The sequence below is a fragment of the Lissotriton vulgaris genome, chromosome 8 (assembly GCF_964263255.1).
Source record: "Lissotriton vulgaris chromosome 8, aLisVul1.2, whole genome shotgun sequence".
Taxonomy (NCBI): domain Eukaryota; kingdom Metazoa; phylum Chordata; class Amphibia; order Caudata; family Salamandridae; genus Lissotriton; species Lissotriton vulgaris.
Window position 1 is genome coordinate 531,902,400 of NC_141696.1, and position 20,580 is coordinate 531,922,979.

General features: G+C 47.7%; 1 protein-coding gene across 1 annotated transcript in view; it reads right to left on the reverse strand.

Moving 5' to 3' along the window:
- ACE2 (angiotensin converting enzyme 2) overlaps window positions 1-20,580 on the reverse strand; it is a 459,770-nt gene that overhangs the window by 40,725 nt on the left and 398,465 nt on the right. The window contains exon 16 of the mRNA XM_086934340.1: window positions 7,787-7,903. Within this exon, the coding sequence (XP_086790466.1) occupies window positions 7,787-7,903 (117 nt within the window). The remainder of the gene's footprint in view (window positions 1-7,786; window positions 7,904-20,580) is intronic.

A 20,580-nucleotide genomic window follows, 5' to 3' on the forward strand; every position in this document is an offset into this window, starting at 1 on the left:
CCTCACCTCGTACTGCAGACAATGGATTCCTCAATATGCATTTCTAGCTAAACCAATCATCCAGTTAACGACGCAGGAGGCAGCAACGTCGATTGCCCTCCCTTGGACTCAGGAACATACACAAGCCTTTGAGGAATTAAAGAAAGCATTATGCCAAGCACCAGTTTTAGCGACACCATGTTACAGCAAACCGTTCACACTTTTTGTTACAGAACGTGATGGTACAGCATTGTCTGTCCTCACTCAAGACCAAGCAGGTTCACATAAGCCTTGTGCTTATTTTTCAAGTACATTGGACTCAGTAGCCCAGGCACTCCCTGCGTGCTTAAAGTCAGTAGCTGCAACAGCGCTAGCAATAAGACAAAGTGATTCAATTGTTTTAGGCCATCAGTTAACAGTACAAGTCCCACATTCTGTAGAGGTTCTTTTAAACAGAACCCAAACTCAACACTTGACCATAGCACGACTGACAGGTTACGAATTGACACTATTCCAGCCACACATAGAAATCAGACGCTGCAGTATCTTGAACCCAGCAACACTGTTACCTACAGTTATGACAGATCCAGCTCCGCATGATTGCATAGAGATCATTAATGCAGTAACAAAGCCCCGACGAGATTTAACAGATGTTCCATTGACAAATCCAGACCTGACACTTTATGTGGATGGTTCATGTATGAGAACAAGTACAGGAGAATTAGTGGCCGCGTATGCCGTGACCACTGAAACTGAAGTTAAAGAAACACATCGTATTGATACACTGTCTGCTCAAGCGGCAGAGCTCATCGCTCTGACCCGAGCCTGTATTCTAGCCAAGAACAGAAATGTCAACATATACACTGATTCCCGTTATGCGTTTGGAGTTGTACACGACTTCGGCATGCTATGGCAAGAACGAGGTTTTCTGACCTCTCATGGTGCCAAGATCCAACATGGTCCCCTCATTCAAGCACTGTTAGAAGCAATACATCTGCCTTCAGCCATATCCGTCATGAAGTGTAAAGCACATACTAAAGTCACAGATTCTGTTTCCCAGGGTAACGACCTGGCAGATCAGACAGCAAAACATACAGCACTGACTCACACTCAGACAACTGATACAACAAAGACAACCGAACAGACAAACTGTATGACAGTCAGGGATCCCACACTAGATGTTATCGACATTCAGACACATGCTACTCCAGAAGAAATAAAGAAATGGATTGAACAAGGAGGGATCCAAACAGATCAAGGTTGGGTGACGAAGGGAAAATCTACATGGTTTCTCCCTGACTCTATGGTTCAAGTCATGATAAATACAGCACATAGCCCAGCACACCTAGGAGAGAAAGCGATGTTAGACAGTTTACAAAATCTCTGGAACAATAAACACTTACGAGCAGCCGCAAAACAGAAAGTGCGTACTTGCATGATCTGTTGTCAGTTCAATCCAGGAAAAAGCGTCCCAGTAGAGCAAGGTGGATTTCATCCTCCCGATCACCCTTTTGAAGTCCTCCAGATGGATTATATCCAGATGGACCGTTGTCGAGGATTCAAGTATGTCCTTGTAATTGTTTGTGCTCTGTCCCGCTGGACCGAAGCATACCCAGTCCCAGATTACACTGCTCCGACCACTGCCAAGCAGCTGGTTCGTGAATTCTTCCCACGATACGGCTTGCCTCGTGTCGTGTACTCAGATAACGGTCAGCCATTCTCATCTGCATTAATGAAAGAAGTTTCTTTATTATTGGTATACCAGTGGAAGTTCCATTGTGTCCGACATCCCGAAGCCGCAGGCCTTGTAGAAAGGCATAACCAGACACTAAAGATCCGCCTTGCCAAAATATGTCAGGAGAAAGGGGTCGACTGGATAGTCGCCCTGCCAGTGGCACTATTCTACATGAGAATGGTCGCCCATTCGAGATCAGGGCTATCCCCGTACGAGGTGGTCTTTGGCAGACCACCGAATATGTGGGGGACGCCCATTCCGAAAAAGATTACTGATGTTGATTGTAATATGTTGACAGATTACCTTGCCTCCTTGATGTCTGCACTCCAATCATGTCGTTCACAGGTTGCCGCAGCCTTCCCTGACAACACTGATGTAAAGCCACACGACGTCCGTCCTGGCGACATTGTGCTCGTTCGCAACTTCGACAGAAAGAGTCCGCTGGAGCCCCGCTGGAAGTCCCCGAAGACCGTCCTTCTCACCACGAGGACCGCCGTGAAGATCGAGGGGAGAAAGGGGTGGGTTCATACGAGTCATGTGAAAACATTTTTTGGACTGAAACCTGATCGAGACTCGTCCACCCCCACCAAAGACTGTGTCGAGCCAAAAGACTTTACAGAAGCTGAACGAGAAAAAACTCCTCAAGAAAATTATCGCATGAAACTCCGATCTAGCAAGTCAGACAGTTTAATTGTTTAAGTCCTCCCCTAGGTGAATCGGTTAAATAGTTTCTGACATGTATCCCCTAGATCGAGATAGAGAGAGAGAGAGAGAAGCCAAGAAACGTACATATTGTAAATCACTTCGTAGTCACTGTATAGTGACCCTATTAATCATGTTTATTCTGAGTATTTTAATTATTATTACTAGCATCGTTTTACCTATCTATTACCCTATTTTCAAGCATGAACAATCTGCTTACAATATATCTGCTGAACACACTTTTAGTGAGTTACCTCCACACGAGCTTTCCTACAGACTTGCGCTGCGCAACAACACATTCATTAGTATGTTACATCATTCTCATCAAACTAACAATGCTACAAATTGCTGGATATGTGGCCGACTCCCTCCCTACCAGAATTACAAGGGAGCTCTGCCCCTCTTTCCGTACCCATTCACTCACAATGGCTCCTGCGGTGCATGGTTTAAAATAATTAATTCCTTAGATCCTGATATTGCTGTTTTCGATGGGGGCTGGGTATGGGGAAATCTGAACTTAGTCCTGCTAGACGTCTGTTACCCAGATAAGGAGGGACTTCCCACTAGAATAGGAACTGATCTAGAAAATGAAGTATATGGATTAGGTAATTATACAATTAGCCTTATGATTCTTACTGTTGAATCCGAAGACACACCAGTTCTACCCATTATGTCAGTATTGCCAGTCACTGGTGAATTATGTATCAAGAAGAAAGGTTCAGTACACTTAGGTCATAGTAAATGCACTACTGTGGTCGAATTCAGTGATCATGGAAAATCGTCCTTCAAAGCTATTAGTCATTCTTACTTTGTTTGTGGTCATACCGCATACATACGTCTACCTCCAGATTGGGATGGTACCTGTTACATTGCATTCCTTCTGCCACCTGTCTTCCTAGCTCCCCCTGATTACCATAGAAATACCAATCTAGTAAAGAATAGACCCAGAAGAGATATTCCACTTGTCGACTACACAGAAACGGCATGGGAACAGTACACCGATTTTAATAAAGGATTATTTTTCTTTTTAGGACCTGTTCAGAATAGTAAATTAATACGTAGTTTAACTAGAACACTTGAAGCAGTAGTGAATGAAACTGCCTCCGCCTTAGGTAACTTAACAGAAGAACAGTCCGCCATGCGGGTTGTTGTCCTTCAGAATCGTCTTGTTATTGACGTCATCTTGGCAGATAGAGGTGGAGCCTGTAAGGTCATCGGGTCAAGTTGCTGTGTTTTCATACCACAAAACGCACCATCTGTATATCAAGCTATCACCCGTCTCCATAAAATTGCAAATCAGATACATCAGAATCCAGGCACCTGGACTTGGTCCGGTTGGTTCTGGACAACGTTAACAGCTTGGGGATGGAAGATCCTATCCTTCCTAGGCATTGGCCTAGTCCTAGTATTTAGTTGCTGCCTGTGCCTACAGTGTGGGCCAGCGATTTGTGGACTATGTGCCACCTCTTGTATTGAACATTCCAGTTTTCTCTCAAAACGTAAACGAAAGAAAGAAGAACAAATGATGTTGCAAGAACAAACTGATCGATTCATGAGGATCGATATTTCATGAAGGGTCCGTAGGGAACAAGGAGGGAATGAGGAAATATAAATTTTTGGTCATGTTATGTTCCCTAGCGCGTACCCCACCGACTCCATGTACCAGCTTAAAGTGCATGTAACTTCCCTCCTGTGCCAGCTATGAAGACGCAAATACATTTGCGTCCAACGTTAACTTGTCCTCTTTTAGATCCACCCTGAATGGATTATATAGTCCGTTCCTAAGTATGCTATGCCACCGTCTTTTTGTAGTACACTTTACATGTTTTCCTGCTCTGGCAGAGTAGGCCCTGAATTTCTGCCATCGAGCCTCTTTTGGCTCCTGACTCTGACAGCCTCTGCCCAGGCTACCTCTGTACCCGTGAACTCTGACTTACTTCCAGCGCGGCCCCTCGCGCTCAGCTCAGCCTGCTTTCTGCCAAGACTGACTATAACCTTCGAGTTATCTGTTCAGCTCCTCGAGAATGCATTCCTGCCTACTAGCTCCAGTAAACATCCTCCCCAGCTGCAGAGCCAAAGGGCCGACCTGTCTCAGTGCAAGTAATTCATAGCCTCTGTTACCATGCTCCCATGGAAGGCCCCGTGCCCCACGCCTCTCATGCAGACACTTAGGCGCTTATACACGCATCCACAGTTAGCATAGAATAGCTTCTGCCCTAGAGACCTTTCCGCCCAGATAGTATGGTTCCTAAACATCAGATATCAGATATGATAGAAGTACAAGTTGATCTGACATGCCAGACCTCTGTCTCTTTCCGTCAGTGTAAATGTCAAGTCCCCTGCACCCCTCCAATCACACGTCATGCAGCTGCGCGCGCATCCAAGCTTCCGATTTCTGCTGACATTGCAACAATTCTGTTAGCACCACCCCTTGGTGCCACCCACTTGCGTCACCTATCAGTGACGTTTCTAGCACACACGCCTAGTTCACGCCTCTTGATTACGTACTAGTAACACGTGTTATCTTGTCTTCTCTCAGCTGTTACGCCTCTTGCACTGTTGCCTATGGTATAAATCAAGTATATAAGCTATGTAATGTCAATAAAGTTTGCTCTATCCCTTCTGACACCCCTGTGGTGGTCAGAACATGATATCCTGGTCACGACCATTCCTTTTTAAGGAATAAAACCCCTAAGAAACTCTAACACCACGGACTCTGTCTTTTTTCATCCGATCTGAGTTATTATTGATTAAGTACTTACCTGCATAGAAATTAAGAGAGTAAATTAATTATTTACGTCAGTCTGCACCATGGGGGTGCCCAGGAGTGGACACTTCACAGGGAAAGCCAGGAAGTGTTCCCTTGCGGTATTCGTACAAGCGCCGGGAAACCCACTGCGGGTAGTTGTGCGCTATACAAGTACAAAAACAAAAAACTTTCCTCTTTTGGCCATCTGACTTCCTGTTTGTTCTCATAGGTGAACGCCGGTCAACACTGTCCAATCAAATATGGCATCTGAGAAACTCTGAGGCAGGAAATGTCTTGCCAAACTAGCTAACCATCCAGCCTTACTACACTGTGATCAGCAACATTGGCATCCTGTATTCTTCATTAACTAGCTGTGAACAAAAAGTAAATTCCCATCGGTGAACCTGCCTGCCGAATGAGCCGAAGGACGGCTGCACACTTTGCACTTTTAGGAGCCTCCATATTGTAATTCAAGTCCTGCAACTGGTTCTCATTGAAGCTAGATCATTTCTGTAGGCATGACTGGTAGTGTCCAGAATGTGTCTCCATCTCTCAGCCATCCATGAGTGCTCACACATTTGGAAGCCTTAACCTCTTAGACGGTTTGTGATCTAATAACACACAGATCTCTAATGCTCAGGCTTGTCTTGGGTCTACCACAGTTCTGATATGGAATTATAGAGACCACACAGTTCTCGTGGCCAGGGCCGGCTCTAGGCATGTGCAAGCTGTGCACCTGCACAGGGCCACCAAACCCCAGGGGCCACCAAACCCCAGGGGCCACCACTCCAATATATATCCTTAATATATTAATCCTCTGAGGATGGATACATATTTGCATGGTGGCCCCTGGCAGGGATTTGGCGGCCTCTGGCTCTGTTCCACTTCTAAACTCCCTGACCCCCTCCCCTCTTTACTGGCCTGCGTGCTCCGCCCCGCCCGGACCCCCTCTTCCGGGCCCCCTACCTACGCTCCCTGCCCAGGGCCACCATGAGCCTAGATCCGGCCCTGTCGTGGCTAGAGGAAAAGGGAAGCTGCATTCTAACACATTTCCACCTAACTGAACTTTACAGGAAAATCGCAAGTTGTCAGAAAGTTGTTTGCTGTGGCGAAGAAACAAATGTGCCAACAGTATCCACTGGAGGCTACAGTCTACTTCGCAAAACTAAAAATTTCACTTCTATGCAGACTAAGCTTCAGTCTCTGCTTTTATATGATGTTACTCTCTCAATCTCTGTCTGGGAGAGAGGAGGAAGATAGGAAAGACAAATCTGGAGGTAACCCAGAGTCCTCCACCTTACATGGTAATACATGAAAGCCTAGAATGATATGGTTGAGAAGTCAGGGTTTTAAGACATGACGTGATTATACATCCAGATTCATGTTCAAATAATGCATCTAGCTCATTGCTTATAGAAATGTACTGTTACACTGGTGTTGCAGATTTCACAATACTTCCAGTTCTATTGACAACATATAGCATGTATTTTTGTGCATGGCCAGTGGTGGGAAGATTCTAATACTAGACATGTAAAATATTGCAACTATCTGTAAGTGGATGTGAGCTCCTGATAAAGGTGCATAAATACAGGAATGGGGCCTGACTCATTTTTCGGGAAAGAAAATATTTATAATCAGGGAGCAGTGATATTATGTAGACTTATGTACTGTGAAGAAATACTATGGGCCCGATTCACAGAACTAACTTGAGACAAAATCCTAAACTTACTACCATTTTGGTATTCACAGAAGGCATGTACTCATTTCGGTATTCACAGAAGTGAGGACTCCTAACTTTAGGACTCCTAAATTCCTTCTGTGAATATCGAAAGTCTTAAAGTTAGGATTTTTCTCAGTTTAGGAGTAGTAAAGTGAGGACTCCTAACTTTAGTGATAGTTGTGGCACCACAAGTGACGATCAGTGCCAAGCTCTGCTTCAAGGTGTTGGCATGCGAGCCTAACCGAACTGCTTTTTAGTGCAATGTGGGGGTGATAAAGAAGGATAACAATCAGAAGTAGGTATACTCCCATGGAAGGCATGGAAGTTGTGATTGTGCCCCCAGGACTCTACTCCAATTGGGTTTCTCTTCCAGAGCACATCTCTGCAGCTTTTTTGATAGCTACAGGCCTGAACATAAAGAAAGCACGATAAAGCTTATTAGCACCACCAAAAATGAATCCCCACATTTTCCAGTGTCTAAATTTATCAGACAAACATAGTGACATGGTAATTACATAGTAACTTTCCCCTCCTAGATGCAGCCATATAGGCCTTGGGTGCGTCAGGAATTGTTCATACGGGGGCAATGAGACACAGTAACAGAATGTTGATCCTCTGCCATGGCCTTGCCAACTTACGATGGCGGCAGCAGCTCTGGCACAGTGTTGGCATGGATCTCTATGCTGATGTTGACCGCTAGGCCTTGTTGCATGGGTATCACAGGTATATATGGCCACTACTAGCCTTTCTGAGCAGCACTGGTAAGGTTCTGGAAGAAGTGGCCTGAGACTGTGCACCACCACCCATTCGAAAACATGTCTGTCATAAATGCTTCAAAACCGGTGTACCTTTGTGATTTTGAGCACACATTCAAATATTACAAATCAAAAATAAATCATACCTTATTGCTTTCTCAACATCAGTTTTGTTAATAAAAGTGCCAATGTTTCTAGGATCCGTGACGTAAAAATAGAAGGAGATTCTTGGTGTTTCATTAGTTACAATGATATTTTCTACCCTAAGGAAAGAAAAACATGTTATACACATGGATAGAGAGCAGTTTAAAATATTTTAATGAAAGTAATGCATGTCTTTGAAGTTTACAAAATACATTGAACAGGGGAAGTTGTGCTCTCATTTGAGCAGTTGTATGTCTCAATATTGATGTGAAGAATATCAACCTGAGACAAGCTAGAAGCGGTACCACTATATCCACAAGTTATGTATCGATAAAGAACATATTTACTATTCTTAACCCACATCTTTTTACCTTGACGTCATAGTGTTAGATGATATTGTGAATTCGAGATTTTTCACAGATCAATGTTTTGATCACGATATTGCCTCCTCCCACGTAATTTAATCCATACCAATTCACATCATGTAAGCAGCATCACTTGCTTTTCAGAGAATATTCATAGAAGAACAAACACTTCCAAAATTTCCCCAGCCTGTGACAGTGCCACAGAAGGCAAAGGAGAGTTCCCCAGCTCCACAGCATCTCCAACAGAGTTTACCTTTGGTGTTATTCCATTTCCCTATCCGTTCTGAGTTAAGGTACCAGTATGTTAGTATTTTATATTGGGTTTCATGAGTGCAGACATTAAGGACGGATCAAAGTGACGCACTCTTGCGGCGTCTTTACGTATTGCTTCTGCTTCCTGCCATTCGAATATGAATCGGAACAAATGTTCCTACTGGTAGAGGACCTTGCAGTTCCAAAGCAAATCTGTAATATGTCGCACACCTCAACTTCTTTGGAGTGTTGGCATGGCACTATTGTGGTAGAAAATCAGTTTATGGCCTTCAAACACAATCTCATCCAAGTACAAGCTTCCTTTACCTCAATGAAACGTACTCTGATGTTGGGTGGCGCCTCTTCGCTCTGCCCTTCCTGGGACTTGTTGTATTTAGGAGCAGAGCCGATCTTAATTCTGAACATGTAGCATATGGCTTTAAATTTTATACGATGTTCTACCCTAAGCCAGTGTAATTCTCTCAGGGCATTTCCCGTGTTGGACATTCTGGGAAGTCCACACAGCAATCTGGCTGCAGAATTCTGCACCACCTAGAGCTTACGCAATACATCCCTGTTAGACCCCAAAAAAAGAACGTTACCGTAGTCCAGGCGAGATGTTACAAGAGCCTGGACTACCGTCCTTTGGGTATCCCCAGGGAACATCCTAATGATTTTTTTAACTATTTTAAGATGGTAAAACAGGTGAACGCAATTTATACTGCCTGTTGTTTCATTGCCAATTTATTGTCAATAATAAAACCTAGATTGTGGAACTGAGAGGAAGGCGTAGGTAAAGGCCCTATTTCAGCTGGCCAATGTTGAGGGCCCCAATGTTCAGGATTTTTCCCAAAGATAAGCACTTCCGTCTTTTTCCCGTTGAGCTTAAGCAAATTAAGTTGCATCCATGATGCAATATTGCGCAAGCCCAATTGCAGAGTAGAAGGACCCTGTTTCTCATCCGCGATAGGGAAAAGATGATTTGAGTATCATCGGCATATGAAAACAGTGCCAGCCCTGCTGCTTCAGCTATCACTCCCAGGGGTTGCACGTAGATGTTAAAAAAGAGTGGGCTCAAAATTGAGCCCCGTGGCACCCTATTCAGGGATGTGTAAGACTTTGAGGTGGCCCTGGTGGAAAACACCAGGAATGTTCGCTCCGATAAAAAGGAGGACAGCCAGCCAAGCACCAACCCAGAGATGCCCAATACCTGTAAGGATTATATTAATAAGGTATTGGGAAACCGTGGGGGCGCTAGAGGGCGCACAAGCGGAATGGCTGCTTAGACACGCAGCTCCCGCTCCTTGGTCTGTAATCCTGCATATAACCTCCACCACAGGGTGCAGACTCGCCCGATTTCCATCTTACAAGCTGTAAGAGGCTACGATCCACACTCGACCCAAGTTTGGGGTCGCTACGAGGTACGGTGCCGGAGATATCGCCCTTTGAAGTTTCACCGGCGACTGCCCTGGAGCCTGCGAGCGGAGAAGGCCGGCTGCAACAACCCACGCAACCCCGAGGATGACCACGAGGTGGTAGGCCGCGGGACCAGATGCCGCCCGGAGTCGAAACACCTACTGCTCGGGGACGCGGGGCAGGAACGCTTGGCTGTTGCCCCCGTCCGTGCGCGGCCCCCCCCCCTCCCAGCATCAGACTCTAATGGCCGGTGCTACAGGTGAGCCGCTACTTGCACTCGGAAGAGCGTCGTGGGGCAGGACGACCTCAGGGAGCCCAACACGACCCTCATCACGCCGGCGCTCTCAGCGACGAGGGGTATGGACTGCGGGAGGCCCACATCGGAGGGCGGAGAACATGCCTGATACCCGCCGTGGGGGGGGAACCACTGTGCCTGAGCCATACCCTTGAGTCCACTGAACACTGGCCTTGCCACTGCGGTGCTACTGCCTGCCTCTGCACCACCAAGTTTGCACCGTGCGGGGCCCTGTCCTCCGAACTGCCTGGACTTGCTCTCCCACCTGCTGCCGCACTGCGTGACTGGGCTTTGCTGTCCCTGATCACGGGGAGACCTCCGACGGCGCCTTGCCCATATCGGACCCTGCTTCCCCCTGGACCTGGCGCTCGAGGGTCACGACCTGCCTGCAGTTACGTGTGCAAGCGTCCATAACCTGCCTGTCCCGCGAGGGAAAGTTACAGCGCCACTGACGCTTGGGCGTTATCGGCCCCCTACCACAGGACCACCTGGGGAGCGCATGAAGTGCCTAAGGCCTCCCACTGGACGCCTACGGATCCCCGACGGAGTTACCTTTTCCGGCAATTGCTGCGTCGCGCCCTACCTGGACTGCACGAAAAACCTGCCTTAGCGCTCCTCTATATCACCCCCTCACCCCCGTGATTACAGCGATGCTACGCCACGCAGTGCTCAAGCGCTGTGACCTGTTGCGCCATGGTGAGGCCTGACAACCGCCAATCTAAGCTCAGTTTTGATGGCGCCACAAAAGGCGCGAAATCGGTGCCAACAGATCCTGGGCCTAGCGCCGCCACCCCGAAGGCCATTACGTCCCCCACCAGAGACATTGATTTGCACAGCCTGTTTCAAGAGATGAGGCAGGGGTTTGCCACCGTCGTCGAGAAGGTTGATGGGGTCACTGCCAGGCTGGATGCCTTGGTGCATAAGGTGGATCGCCACGAGGATAGGCTCACGACTGCGGAACAACGCATTTCCGACAACACGGATGCCACCTCGACTCATACGACGCAACTGGCTAGGATGGACAACCTGCTCAGGGTTATAGCGGCCAAAAACGAGGACTTGGAAGCTGGAAGCCGCCGGAACAACATACGGGTCACTAATGTGCCGGAATCTACAGACACAGGCAGGATGGAGCTATATATTGAGAAGTTGCTTAAAGGCTCAATCGGGGAGGACGCTTTCTCTCCCCAATTAATCGTGGAAAGAGCACACCGATCCTTAGCGCCTGTGCCTAAACCTGGACACCCGCCGCGGCCAATTATTGCTAAACTATTGAACTATCGGGACCGCGACACTGCCTTGCGGGCGGCCCGGTCTCAAAGAACATTGCAGTATAATGGCATCTCCTTCTCCATATACCCGGACTTCACACCGCTGGTGCAGGAGGAAAGACGCATATTCCTCCCAGTAAAGAAGAAGCCGCGAGAAGCCCAAGTGGACTATGCGCTTTTATACCCGGCGAAGCTGCGGGTTTGTGAAAAAACGTTGCCTCCCCTGGTGCGTAACCCGCAGCTTCGCCGGGTATAAAAGCGCATAGTCCACTTGGGCTTCTCGCGGCTTCTTCTGTGGAGGATTTTCTGAAAACACTCCGGAGAGCACGCAGGGAGGATCGTGATGCTGCAGAGGACCAAGAGGATGGAGACCTTCCTCCGGCACTACACGAGTAATGACTGCTTGCTCCAAATGCACTAGACGCATCATATGTGCTGCTTGAACCTTCTCTACTGCTAAGAGCACGGACAGAGCGGTGACTACGCATGCTGGACCTGCATGGACTTCACACTCCTGTGGTAATGTAAACCAAGGACCACTCTCTTGGACCTAGCCTCCACCAAGGGCGGTACAGTACTGGAGCTATGGACCGGGAAGTGGCTGTGCGTACTCTATGCTATTCCCCTATTGGGTATTCCCCTTAAGACTGCTGATATTTTTGTTGTTGTTGCTAAGGTTGGGAGGGATGGGGTGGGGGGAGGGATGCTGGGAGGGGCTCACTGGCTGCTGCTATGATTGGGATGCTGGGGTGGGATGTTCTACGAAGAGGCTTTCATCGACTGGACTATTTGTTTTGACTCTATTCTGGTGTGTGCGCCGAAGTTGGTGGGGCAGAACGGGCCCTATACCTTCGCCCTGGCCGGGACTATGGTGCTTAATGTTGGACTATCTATGGCTACTCTGAATGCTAATTCACACTGGACTTGCATATCCTGGAATATACGGGGCTTAAATGATGCAAAAAAATGTTGCAATGTCTTTGACTATCTTGATAGACACCACGTCCAGGTTGCCATGCTGCAGGAAACCCATCTGTCGCCACAGGGTAGGACCACTTATGCTAGTAGATGGGCCGGGGATCGCGTCTTCTCCTCATATTCCACCTATGCGAGGGGAGTTGCCATCCTTATAGCCCCCAGTGTACCGTTTCAGAGATACGGGGAACTGATTGATGGGGAGGGGCGCTATGCAATGTTGTGGGGCAGACTGGGGCGCGACACTTACACATTTGTTGTCACATATGCACCAAACATAGATACTCCTGAATTCTTTACTACTCTGTGGGGCAAGATCATGACTGCTGGGTCACGACACGTTATCTGGGGAGGGGACTTCAACCTGGCGATGGTACCACATCTAGATAGAGCGGACGGAGTCTGCTACTATAAACCTAGAGCGCGAGAGGCACTTGAGGGTGTGATCATGGAGGGCGAGCTGCTTGATGCTTGGAGACACTTGCACCCATATGGGAGGGCACTCATTTCACCTCACACACGGGAACTTGGGCGCGCCTGGACTACTTCTTGATCACCAGCGGTATAGCCGCGGAGTTGGTGGGGGTAGTGCACCTGCCGAGAACGTACTCTGATCACTGCCCCGGCTTGCTACACTTCCATACACCAGGATGGGACAGCCCAAGACGTCACTGGAGACTCCGCCCTGACATACTATTGGACAATTTTTTTCGCACTGAACTAGGGGAGGAAATAGCAGCCTTCTTTCCCAGGAATAAGGGGTCAGTTGACTCGGTAGAACACATATGGGAGGCATTCAAGGTGACCATTAGGGGATATTGTATCTCTAAGAGCCACGGTGTTTTGCGTGACATCCTTAACATGATAAGTACGCTAGAAAAAGAACTGCGTGCTCTAGAACTCCGTATGGTCGCCGAGACTGGACCCGAACTGCATGCTGCTTTCAGAGAGACATTAACAAAGTATGAGGAGGAAGCTATTAGGGAGGCCAAGTTCCGAGGTAAACACTGGCAAGCCCGGAAATATTGTGAGGGAGATAGGCCTGGGAAGGTACTCGCTACACTCACACAACCTTCACATGCACATAATGTAATACTTGAACTTGCAGATGATCACGGTGCCACAGTCCGGGACACAGATGAGATACTCAAGATATTCACGACACATTATCATTCGCTCTACACTTCCACCACGGGGCCCGACATGTCCTATGCTGATTACTTGAAAGATGTGGCGCTCATAGATGGGGATAGGGCATTTCTGGCGGCACCTTTCGAGCTGGACGAGGTCCGTGAGGCCATTATGTCCCTCAAGAACGGCAAAGCCCCGGGACTTGACGGCATTCCTGCCGAGTTTTATAAAGCCTACATTGACATCTTGGCACCTGTTCTTCGCGAGGTTTACTCGGAATCGCTCTGTGACGGTATACTCCCTTGCTCCATGCGCGAGGTAGTGATCACCTCTCTTCTGAAGCCCGACAAAGAGCCCAGCTCCTGCAATTCCTACCGCCCACTCTCCCTCCTGAACTGCGATGTCAAAATACTCACTAAAATACTGGCCACCCGCTTGTCACTTCTGATGACCAGGATTGTGCTGCCTGATCAGTCGGGTTTCGTGGCTGGCCGGTCCACCTTCCACAACCTCCGCACTCTGTTCTCTCTGCTTCGCACAGTTCATCTCGATATGCCTGTTGCAGCTGTATTCCTCGACGCATCTAAGGCTTTCGACTCAGTCAAGTGGCCCTACTTGTTCTCGGTGTTGGCTAGCATGGGGTTCCCCAAATTGTTTATATCCTGGGTTCGCCTCCTTTATACTAGCCCCACGGCGAGGGTATTGATTAACGGTCGCCTGTCACAACCCATTGCAATTACCAGGGGCACATGCCAGGGTTGTCCACTTTCTCCCCTGCTTTTCGCCATAGCAGTTGAACCTCTTGCCTGTCGCTTGCGACAACTACACCGAGATGGGGCGTTGCAATGCCTACAACGTCAAATAGATGTGTCTCTATACGCAGACAACATCACGCTGTTCGTTAAGCACCCCGAGATGCACCTCAATCCCTTACTCTGGGAGTTTGTTGCTTTTGGAGGGTTGTCAGGTGTACATATCAACTGGTCCAAGTCACAGTTTTTCCCCTTAACAGATGCGGTAACTGACTTTCCCCTCGACTATCCACTGGAGTGGTGTAGGACCGATCTCCGGTACCTGGGGATCCGCATTTCCCGGGACAAGGACGAGACATTACGGTCCAATTATGGAGTGGCAATAACCAGGCTGACCGCTTCTGTGGATCGCTGGATCATCCTGCCGCTTTCCATGGCTGGAAGGGCATCCCTTATTAAAATGGTAATCCTCCCCCGATTTCTTTACTTCTTCCTTAACATTCCTTATTTCCCCGGCGCTTAATTCTTCAAAACCCTGAAGATGGAGTTGCGCAGGCTGTTCTGGGGTGGCAAGAGCCCCTGGCTCAAATGGTCCACGCTCACTCTCCCCTATGACAGGGGAGGCTTTGATGTCCCCGATTTCGAGGCATATTATCAGTGCGCGCAGGCACACTTTGCCTACCACTGGATGGCTCCTACGCCTTTCATGCCACATATCGCGGTGGAAGACTGGATAGTGCACCCTCTCCCACTCGATGGGTTGCTGCACTGCCCTGAAACTTCCATACCTACGCCGCACATTAGACGCGTGGCGCCGTATAGCCAAGAGCTTATCATGTCCCCTGCCCTACTCGCCCAGACTGCCGCTCACCTATCATCCTAATCTTACCCTATTGTTGGAGCAAGGTTTCCGCAACCTTTGTGCAAGGATCCGTATCACCTGCTGGGGCGACTTGTTTTCGAACGGTCATTTTAAGCCGGCGGAACTTTTTTTTGCGACGCATAGCCACACCCCACTAGAACTCTTTTACTATATACGCCTGCGGGCGGGGATGAGGGACATCCTGCCCGACTTTCCCGATGAACCCGAGGTTCTGTCTCCACTTCATTTCATGCTCTGCTCGCAAGATGGGGCTCATCTAGTCTCCGGCCTCTACCGCCAGCTCATGGGCGCAGCCCCGACACCGGATTCTAGTGCTCGAACGCACTGGACTACGGAAGTAGCCACTGACATTACCGACGAGCAGTGGCACTATTGCTGTGCACTCACCTCCCGCATCTCTGCTAGTAGCAGATTGAAAATTATACATTATAAATTCCTGCAGTGGGTGTATTATACGCCGGCGAGGAAACGCAGATTCGGCCTGGCAGAGGATGATCGTTGCGCGCGATGTCGCGCCGAACATACGGACTTTCTGCATTTGGCATGGGGATGCCCCCAAGTGGAGTGCTACTGGCGGCAGGTAACAGGGGCCCTCACTGAGATGACGGGGGAAGCGGTGCCCACGGATCCACTGGTGACACTCCTTGGGTACACTTTGCAGATCCCTAGATCTTGCCGGAAATTTGTTGATATTGCACTACTCTTGGCCAAAAGGCGTGTGGCGTGCCGCTGGGGTTGAGACAGAGCGCCCAAATTCAAGGAATGGCTGGCAGACCTGACCTATTGTCAAGGTCAGCATAATACATTCGCTGAGTTACTGCCCATCTCGAGTCGGCCTAGCGAAATCTGGGGTCCACTAGTGAGCTATTTGTTTGCACGCTCAGATGACGCAGACCCGCCTGAAGACCCCCTTGCTACTGTTTAAAATCCCGGCTTGAGCTTCGGACCTGACCACTGATCCCATTCATGTGCCCGTAGTCTCTACTGGATGGTCCACGCCGGGGTCTCTTGCCCTCTCACCATACCGACTGGGCCTACTTCCCGGGACCCACGCGATCCCCAACGTCGTGGATCTCTCCCCTTCCATTTGCCTGTCACCCCCCCTATGTCATTCTGGGATTCCATACGCCATGTCCAACACACACCGATATTCCTTCTATTACTTAACAATTCATAATACCACATGCATTGCTTCTTATAGAGCTGATGGATGGTTGTTAGATTTGATATGCCGTGGCTGTAGTACCATGCCCACCTCTGCCTGCCTGGGTTGCCACACCAGCGTATTACCTATTTTCTTTCTGAACGGACGTGAATTGCCTCTTAGTTTCTGTACAGTTGGGGGTTTCTGTTTACTGTTACGGGTATGAACAACTCTAGAAAAGGAAAAAAAGAAACAAAAAAAACCTGTTCTGCTGCTGTCTATCCTTCACTGCCCTACTGCACCGGCTGTGTTATCATCCTCCAGCACGGATATGCTATGCCGCCGGGCCTCAGGGATGCCGGCCACGAGGCTGTGTTATGACTACCTTTCTATGCTGCCGGCCTCCGGGTTGTAGGCATAAAAAGCTGTGTATTGTGATTCCTCTTATACAATAAAGCGGTGTTTTGAACTCCAAAAAACAAAAAAAACAAAAAAAGGTATGGGAAACCGTATCAAACGCGGCACTTAGATCTAATAATATAAGGGCTTCTGTATCACCAGCATCTCGACGCTGGCGTAGCATCTCAGTGACGTCCAGCAATGTGGTCTCCGCTGAGATCCCTGCTCTAAAACCTGACCATCATATCAGTTCTCCAGTGCCAGTTGATGGATACCCTGTTGAGGAGTCTCATTCAATCTTTTGTCCATATTCTGTTTCATCTGGCCAATTCTGGACCCAAGAAAAGTTATGTCCTTCTGGATGTTCTCCAAATACCCCTTAAGTTCTTTGTGTATGGTACTGACCTCTTCTTTTATTTTCCTCAAAAAGTGTTCCACACCATTCTGGTAGATGTTGACCCCTCCCATCTCCAAGCTGGGGTACCGTTTTTTGTTTCTGAGGTGGGCATTTTTTGCTGCTCCGTCTAGATTCTCCTGTTTTACTGCTCTGGGTTATAGCATGTCCTTTATTGCCATCTCCCTCCTTAGTCTAGTGGTCGACATTTTTACACAAGCGTGTATAGCTTCCATGGGATGTAGAGCTGCAGTGGGGGTATTGCTTACTCAGGATTACCACCTTCCACTCTGTATTGTCACTCATAACAGTCTTATTTCAACATGGGGCTTGCTATACTAACTTTCCTGGCATAGAGGTCTGCTGCCACTTAGACCATTCTTTTATCTTCTATTCTACTCACCAGGCTGTGTGCAGAGACCCATTTGCAGGACTGCTGGTCATACCTGCCAGCTCGTGGCAGGGAAGTCTGCACTGCGATCCTCCACTTGGGCTTCTCAGAGTGCGCCTGGGTTGTGGTTAAGGTAAGAGTAGTATACTAAACCAGACAGGTGAGTCTATGGCAAAAAGAAGAAAGTTTCCCATCCTTTTGTAAGGTTTAGGGGCACTCCTCTCACCTTCTTTCCTGCTAGGATCACACAGCCCAAGCTCACCGCCTCCTACCTCCAGGGGCCCGGACCTGCTTATCCAGTAGTTCAGGTCGCCCCTCGTGGGCCTGTACAGGGCTCAATATCGAGGACCTAAATCCGAAAGTGGATGGGTTGCAACGTCAGGTCACCAAGCATCTCCTAGTGCATCTCTGACATAATATTGTGGCCGCAGGCCCAGCCCATATTCCCGTTGGGACGCCATGGCAGTCCTTGTTTGTTTCTGTCTCCTGGGGGCTGCTGCTCCTGTCCGCCATGATATTCACCCTCATGGCTCCTCTGTGTGGCACTTGGATGAGCTCAGGAAAGCTCAAGATGGTGTGCATCATCAAAGCTGATGACGACAACACTGGCCCTCTGCCATTTACAACGGTGTCATCAGTATGTTGGGGTATTTCGCTCTGCAATTCTGCCCCGCCAGGCTGACGTGGGGGTCAGAATGACTCCATTTGGATGGATATTGAGCGGAGCACCCGAGCCCAGTGTCTAATCCATACCTCTGCTGGCCACACCCCCCCCAAACTCAAACTTTGAGTAAGGGGAATAGGTTCCAAACAGCTTTGTGGCATTCTAAAACCGACATGTTCTTGTACCGTCAAACAGGAACTTTGTATAATTAATTGTCTGTTTTTCTGCAATGCCAGGAAGTGAGTATACTCCCTCTATTTCAATGGAGACGCCAGTCATGTGTACTCCCTTTAGCACTGGTGAGAGAATTCTTGCTGTTTAATATAAGACTCGTTTTTTCAAAAGGATGGGGCCTCACTTGAGACCAACAGTGTCTTGAAGACAGAGCAATAAACCTTAGTGAGGACCATCAACCCTATTTAGGAATCCCTACCTGCCTTGTGGCAACCTCTGTACTATGAAGACAGGGGCTCTGTTCACAGCACTGAAGGTTTGTAGAGTGGGAGCTCTGCTTAAAGCACCAAGGGGCATATTAACAACAACTTGCGATAAATATAGCAAAGCGCACTTAGCTCTTTTTCTTTTATCGCCGGCTATTGCTGGATTTCAACGCTGAGATAGCACATTATCATCAACGCTTATCTACGAGGCGATATGAAATCCAGCAATAGCAGCGAAAAGCGCCATTATCGCTTGAAAACCAGAGTTAAAATGTGGGAGTAAATTAAATCCTTGATGATACGCCCCTTAACCCTGCAATCCACCTCCTATTATGTAGATGGCTTAATCAACTTTTAGGCAGGTGTTAAAAACCTGCGATAAGGGGGCTTAGCGCTATTAATCTTGTCGCTAAGCGGGTCTGCTGCGGGCTTGTTAATACCGCAATGCCTTGTTAGCGACTATTTCCATGTAGTTGTGCTCCGGAACGCCTACTTTGCATGTCATTAGCAACGGTATGCAGGGCGATAAGAAAACGGGAGCAAACTCATGGAAACTAGCCCTAACAAGGCTTAGGGCAAGCTTGTTGATAGTGCGATGTAAAGCCAGAACAGCGGCGATATATATCCCTTGATAATATGCCCCAAGTCTACAACCATTTTTGTTTAGGGAAAACAAATTCTCAAAGAGATTTTTTCTCTACGAAACAACATTGCTTGGATGTGCAGGGAGTCTTAGCAGACAGGCTGCAAGTTCAGAGGTTGACAGTGGTGTAGTCAGTGGATCCTCTAACAATGTATACAGAGCGCTTCACCGACTAAAAAAAAGAGGTAGTAAACTGAGTTTGATGGAACAGGAGCACCAGCACTTTACAATGGTGCCTCTCCTCCACCAAGCTCAGAATAAAACCTTTTGTTTCTGCATGATTTGAAGAAATTAAAGCCCACAATACTCATAATGTAATGCAAAAAACAGGTTATCTGAAAAGAACGTAAGGATAACTATAGCAGTTGTATGTGACTGGTATGTTTTCGATGATAGTAATTTAATATCTGTAGGCATACTTGGCTTGATCCAGTTTATAGGGCTACTTGTTTTAAAGCATAGATCGAAATCATTAATTTAAAAAATTGTCAACTATATTAATAACTCTAACTCCAAGACTTAAACCCTAATCCTAATGATAACCTTATCACTAACACATACCCTATCCCTAAAGCCTAACCGTGACGTGTAATCCTTATCCTACCATTACTCACCTTAACCAAAAACCCAAACTAAATTGAAACTGAAAAACACTTAACACTGACCCTCTGCCCACACCTAAATCTAACCTTAATACCTGTTAAATGCATTACATGTTGTATGCTTTGCTGTAGGCAAATTATATTGATATAACTTTTCAGTTCTTCAGATTTAGTGTTTTTACAGATTCTACCCCTGGGATAGTAAAAATAGCAAAAATCACATATCCCATTTTAACTAAAATTTGGAGCCTTTTGCTATTGACCTCGACACTATCTGAGGTACAGAGCCCCATTTGCTAAGCAAAAGATCTTAATGGGCAAAAACTCACTCTAACGGTTACAAATGGCTGTCTGAGTGGGTCTATCCACTTCCTGACTGGTCATCAGGCACAGTACGATCCACCAGTCTTCTCTGCGGCTGAACTGCTTATTGGAAGCAAACTATACATAAACATTGAGTGGCAGTGCATGATGATTTTCATGCCTGGGTGCTGTGGTCAAGATGGTGTGAAGATCTGCTAACGCAAATTGAGAGGTCTCTCAAGTAGACCTGACTTAGAACATCCAGTGTCTCAAAGCAGAAAAACAAAAATAATCATCAAGTTGATGCCAACCACATACGTACCGGTGCTACAACAGTTACTGGGCAGGCAAAATATTGTCATTTGCTGTCATTGTCTTACAGAAATTCTACAAATATCTGCTTATGTAACTAAGAGAAACACTGTCAATGTGCAACTTCTTGAAAACTGTTGGACAGGCCTCGGGGAAGGCCCGCT